General features: G+C 54.1%; 2 protein-coding genes across 3 annotated transcripts; one reads left to right on the forward strand and one right to left on the reverse strand.

The window, feature by feature from the left end:
* On the forward strand, positions 335-1,953 carry LOC110433526 (receptor-like serine/threonine-protein kinase At1g78530). Its single transcript, XM_021455841.1, has one exon. The coding sequence runs from the start codon at positions 671-673 to the stop codon at positions 1,814-1,816; it is 1,146 nt and encodes a 381-aa protein (XP_021311516.1). The 5' UTR covers positions 335-670; the 3' UTR covers positions 1,817-1,953.
* On the reverse strand, positions 3,186-5,793 carry LOC8078066 (WRKY transcription factor 6). Of its 2 annotated transcripts, XM_021457967.1 has the most exons (6): positions 5,497-5,793; positions 5,388-5,463; positions 5,095-5,190; positions 4,522-4,962; positions 4,307-4,420; positions 3,186-4,135 (listed from the first exon to the last, which is right to left on the reverse strand). In XM_021457967.1, exons 1-6 carry the CDS (start codon positions 5,697-5,699, stop codon positions 3,386-3,388), a joined length of 1,680 nt encoding a protein of 559 aa, XP_021313642.1. In that variant the 5' UTR covers positions 5,700-5,793; the 3' UTR covers positions 3,186-3,385. The 2 variants fall into 2 exon arrangements, with proteins under 2 accessions (XP_021313642.1, XP_002457035.1); XM_002456990.2 differs by having other exon boundaries at positions 5,388-5,793.

Consider the following 6,000-nt stretch of genomic DNA (forward strand, 5'->3'; position numbering starts at 1 on the left):
ATAATTAGAAAAGAAAATAGCAGATGTGTCGCCAACGGGGTGGGCCCGGCCTCACCTATACTATACCCAACATATATCTTGTTGTGTGAGTGAGAAGGAAAGCGCAAGGGTCTGAATTATTAATTTAATTTTAACCTTAATTTGTTTTGTACTGTACTGTACCGATTTGGCGCACGGAGTCGATCTGCTGACTGTGCTGATATCTCATGGTTGATGTGATGAGAGACATGCCTGCCAGATTATCTGCCAGCCGTAGGACCTGTAGGAGAGTATGGAATTCAGAAATCACGTTCACATGATGATACTACTAGTAGTAGTAGACAGCTGCACCTGCATTGCATTGCAGCCAAATTGATTGATGATTAGAGTGTCTCCACTTTTCCTTTCCCGTTGTTTTTTCGTTCTTCCACGCACCGGCCAGCTCTGCCAAACTTCTCGTATATAGTAGCTATATTTCTCCTCGTTCACATGAGAATTGAGACATGACCACACCGCCAACACGTACCGGTGGCCGCTTCCCTTCCCTTCCATCCATCTTCCATCCTGAGCTCTGAGAGCTCGATCCTTCTTTTCTTCTTCGTAATTGCTAGCTAGCTCTCCATCACAATTCATTCACATACTACAGTACAGCAGAGCAGAGCACAGCACTACTCAAAGAGTGAAGAGAGAGATGCATAATCCTGGCTTAGTTGCGCTGTACATCACCATCTGCTCCGTCCTCTTCCTCCTCTCCAAGATGCTCATCTCCTTCCTCCTCTACAAGAAATGGGCGCGGAAGAAGAGGATCATCGACAACAGCCTAGCCGGCGGCGGCAAGATGGTCATCTTCCGCTCCGCCACCATGGCCATGCCGCAGTCGCTCACCCCCAAGTCCTTGCTCGCCATGCTCATGGGACTCTCCACCAAGGACGTGATCGGCGCCGGCGGCTACGGCACCGTCTACCGCCTGCGCCTGGACGACAAGACGGCCTTCGCCGTCAAGAGGCTCAACCGGGGCACCGCCGAGATGGACCGGGGATTCGAGCGGGAGCTGGACGCCATGGGCGACATCAAGCACCGCAACGTCGTCCCGCTCTGCGGCTACTACGCAGAAACGCACTTCAACCTCCTCATCTACGAGCTGATGCCCAACGGGAGCCTGGACCAGGCGCTGCATCATCATCTGCAACTGCAAGCGAGCCGCCTCGACTGGCCTGCTCGCTACCGGATCGCCGTGGGCGTTGCTCGCGGCCTCTCGTACCTCCACCACGACTGCATCCCGCACGTGATCCACCGCGACATCAAGTCCAGCAACATCCTCCTGGACCACCACATGGAGGCGCGCCTCTCCGACTTCGGCCTCGCCACGCTCATGAACCCCAGCGCCAGCCACGTCACCACCCTCGTCGCCGGCACCTTCGGCTACCTGGCGCCCGAGTACTTCGACACCGGCAGGGCCACCACCAAGGGCGACGTCTACAGCTACGGCGTCCTCCTGCTGGAGCTGCTCACGGGGAAGAGGCCCACCGACGAGTCCTTCCTGGAGAACGGCACAAGGCTCGTCACCTGGGTCAAGGAGACCATGGAGGAGAAGCGGGAGGAGCACGCCATAGACGAGGCTCTGCTCAAGCTGCACCACCACCACTTACCCACCGAGGAAGTCAGGTTGGTCTTCTCCGTCGCCGACAGGTGCCTCGACGCTGATCCCGCAAACAGACCAACCATGGCGCAAGTTGTCAAGATGCTGGAGCAAGGCAAAAACACCACCCACCACCACTCATCAACGTCACCGCCACCACCACCAACTGCAGACCATCCTATTCTTAATCCTATATAGGAGTATTGATCTTCCTCTTCCTATGTACAGTATGTAGCTCTCTCCATGCATATATGGGTTAATAATAATTAACGTACGTAGAGGTACTGAGGTAGGATTCAATATATACATCATGCGTTTTTGATTAATTAATTTAATTTTGTTCTCTCTTATATTAAAAGGCGGCAAGAACTCTGCCGAATTTTTATTAGACGATAGAAATAGGAAAAAAAAAAGACAAATTACAAACTAGACGGCCGGGGCGACAAAAACGCCCAACCACTAAACGGTCTCGTGACTGTCCTCTCGACCTATATATAAACCAATATATAATTGATCGGAAACCAAAACTGCCACGGTGCAAGGACTTTAGAACTAATAGCACTGCTGCCGAGATATGTTAGATTTGTGCAAATAGTGATGGTGCCAAGCCCTGGGTGACTGGGTCTAAATTCTGAAATCAAACTAATGTTTGAGAAAAACAAAAAAGACGGCACTGCAGGCTGCACTATATGGGCCGGGCTGTGGCACCCTCCCTCGGCCATGCCGTTTGAAAGATGCGAATGAATTTGCCATGGGCCACGGGCCAGGCTGTTTGCAGCTGCAGGCGAATGCGTGCGAGACCGGCGCAGCGAATGTCAGTGTCGTCGTGACCAAGTATCTCGTCAACGTCGCCACCGTTTGTCTTCGATTCGATTCCTCGCTCCATCTCCGGCCGTCACCGTCAGTCGTCGGGGCTCCCGTCTCTTCCTCTTCCTGCTGCTTTTCGATCGTAGGCATTGCTTGTCTGGCTTGGATTGCCTGCCTGCCTGCCTTTAAAATTACCGGCCGCCGCAAGGTTGGACTCGGACCAGAAATCAAATTAAAGAGACCAATCCTAATCCTAAGCTGGCAAGGAAAGCACACAATGCAAACGAAACAACTGTCGCGTGCAAATGCAATGCAAGCACGAAAATACACGCAAGCAGCAGCTACCCGTTCCGACGGCAAATGGCAGCAACCGGCCGGGTCATATATACACGACTCGCAGCCCTACGGCGCCGCGCGCCCGTGACCCGGCTGGCCCCCGGTTGTTATGCCCTGGTGATAACTGTAGTCCGTATAACTTTAGCACTTGTTTAGTTGCGAAAACTATTTAGATTTTGTTACTGTAATATTTTTGTTTTTATTTGACAAACATTGTTCAACCATGAAATAACTAGGCTTAAAAGATTTGCCTTGTTTCATTTATATTTAATGTTCCATACATGTGTCGTAAGATTTGTACAGTTTAGTCGGAATTGACGAGACGAATCTTTTGAGCCTAGTTAGTCCATAATTGGATAATATTTATCAAATACAAACGAAAGTGTTACTATTCTTATTTTGCAAAAATTTTTGGAAGTAAACAAAGCCTTAGGAAAATAATGAATCAATACAACTTCATTTTGCCGCAGAGAAATAACAAAAGCGTGCCACTGATCTGGGAAACAAGTTACAGAAGAAAAAAAATGCAAGCTAAGAAATCATTTGAGCTAAAAAGCTGAGCTGAGGCGACCTTGCACAGGTTGTATGTATGCCTATATATGTATGTACGCATATATGTTATGTTCACTGGGTCTCGCTGTTGCTGGTCGCCGTGTTGTTGCTGCTGCTCGTCACCACCGCATTGTTGTTGTTGTTGGCGTTGCTGTTACTCGTCGGGGCCTGCTGCTGCCCCTGCTCTTGCCCTTGCCCTTGCCCATGATGAATTGCAATTGGAATTGGATGACCTCCGCCGCCGCCTATGATGGACGTGATGGCCGCCGCCAGCGCCACCGTGAAGTTGGGGTCCGCGGTGATGGCGGCCGCCGCCGCAGTGACGGTGTCCATGTGCGGCGGCGCGTCAGCCGCTGCCACGGCGGCTCTGCTACTAGTGCCAACATTGTTGTTATTGTCCGATGTCGATGACGATGACATGTGCAGGCCGGAGAACTTGGACGAAGACTGGTGGGCGTTGTAGAGCGCGGCCGCCTGCAGGTGGTGGTGCTGCTGCTGGACCTGCTGGTGCGGTGGCAGCGGGACTTGGAAGTGCGGCTGCGGTCGTGCAGCAGCGGGCGGGCCGTGTGTGAGGTCGAGCGTGACGGTGGGGAACGGCGCGGAGGCGGAGATGGTGGCCATGCTGGAGGAGCACGGCAGCACGGCCCGCGCCAGGAAGTTGGAGGTCATCATGTCCCCGCTGGGCATGGAGCCGGACAGCAGCATGGAGGCTGCGGCGGAGGTGGTGGAGGCCATGGCCATGGCGGCGGGCGGGAGCGGGTGGTTGTGGGTGCCCTCGTAGGTGGTGATGAGGATGGAGCGGTCGTCGGCGCAGCGCTGAACCTGCGTGCGTTGCGTGTGCCAGCTGGTCAGTCAAAGTCAGCATGCATGCATGCATGTACAAAGCAAAGGAAAGGAGCATCCCGGTCCAAGGTCCGAGAGGTCCGGTCAAAACACGCAAATAAATGCGATGCGAGCAGCAGCCGTTGACTGGGTCCTTCTCCCTCTTCTCACCTGCTTCCGCACGGGGCAGCCGTTGGCCATGGTGCAGCGGTAGTAGGCTCGCGGGCATGGGTTGCCCTTGGCCATCTTCTGCCCGTACTTGCGCCACTGGCAGCCGTCGGCGATCTGCGTGGCCGTCGAAGCAATTAGTCATGCCGAAAGAAAGAAAGAAAGAAAGAAAAGAAAGAAAGAAAACAACTCCGAAGAGCAGAGTACAGACGACTTACGATGGGCGCTTCGGATCGCGCGCGCACCGAGACGCGCGCCTTCCTCATGCTCGCCTCCTGCTGCTGCTGCGCTACCTGCTGCTGCCTTGTTGACGCGTCCGGGCTGTCGCCGCGCTCCGCCCGCCTGTTGCCGCCGGTGGACGACGACCGCCGCGGGCTTCCCACCTCCGTGGACGAGTTGGACGTCTCCTCGGCAGCAGCAGCCGGTCCTAGGCCGAGGAACTGTCTCGGCAATGGCATGACAGCAGCAGCCGCGCCGTCGGTCGTCGGCGGCAGCGCCTGGGCCACAGGAGGCAGCATCAGCTGGGCCTGGCCGCCGGCCCGCGCCTGCATGAGCGCCACGAGATGCATCTGGAGCGCCTGGTAGCTGCTGGTGACCTGGGTCAGCATCCCGCGGAGCCGCTGGTTCTCGTCGTTCATGCGCGCAAGCTCCGCCTGCATCTGCAAATTAAAGAAAGTCTAACTTGACTTGCGGCGGACAGATCCGCTATTATATAGTACTAACTACTGTACATGGCATGCATCGACGACGCTCGATCGGCTTGCAATCAATCAATCAACAACAACAACAACCTCGTTGGTGTTCCTGCTCTGCTTGTCTTGGTCCAGCAGCCGGAGCCGGGTGGCCGCCTCGTCGTCGTTGGCGTTGCTGCCGGTGCCGGGAAGGAGCTGCATGCGCGCATGGGCCGGTCATCGGCGTCAGTCGTCAGGGAATTAAAAGACACAAGGGGGGAATCGAATCGAATGAGAGGGAGGGAAAAAAAAAGATGTACTCGCTCGATCTCTAATGCAATGAAGAAATGAAAAAAAAAAGAAAGTAAATTAAGACACAAGGCAGCGCAGCAGTACGTGTAACAAGGACGTACGTTAATGGTGAGATCCTCCTTCTTGATGGCGAGGCAGCTGGCTCCTGATCCCGATCCCGGCGAGACGGTGGTCCTGCCGCAGGTGTTGTTGTTAGCTGCATCGGCAGCGATCTTCTGGTCGGAGAAGAAGTCCACCTCGACGGACCTACGGACCCTGCTGCCTGGCGGGGGTGTTCCGTTTCCGTCGTCGGCGGCCTCCATGGCTGTTGTTCTTGCTCTGTGGAACGCCGTGGGGGAGAGGAAGCCAAGGGGCCGCGGCGACGCGTCGAGAGCTAACAGACCCCCTCCGACTCCGAGGTGGGCCTTGTCCATGCAAGCAACAACAAGAATGGTTGTGTGTGGGTGGGGGACGGGGATGAGATCGTCCCAAGTCCGATCTGATTCGTCGTCGGCTGCCTGCGGCTGCGGGGAGGAAAGAAAAGAAAAGGGCGGAACAAGGCCTTGTTGTTTAGTTCACCCCAAAAACCAAAAAGTTTTCAAGATTCGCTGTCACATCGAATCTTATGACACATGCATGAAACATTAAATATAGATGAAAATAAAAACTAATTACACAGTTTAGCTGTAAATCACAAGACGAATCTTTTGATCCTAGTTAGTCCATAATTAGATA

This window comes from Sorghum bicolor, chromosome 3 (genome assembly GCF_000003195.3).
Source record: "Sorghum bicolor cultivar BTx623 chromosome 3, Sorghum_bicolor_NCBIv3, whole genome shotgun sequence".
Classification (NCBI taxonomy): Eukaryota; Viridiplantae; Streptophyta; class Magnoliopsida; order Poales; family Poaceae; genus Sorghum; species Sorghum bicolor.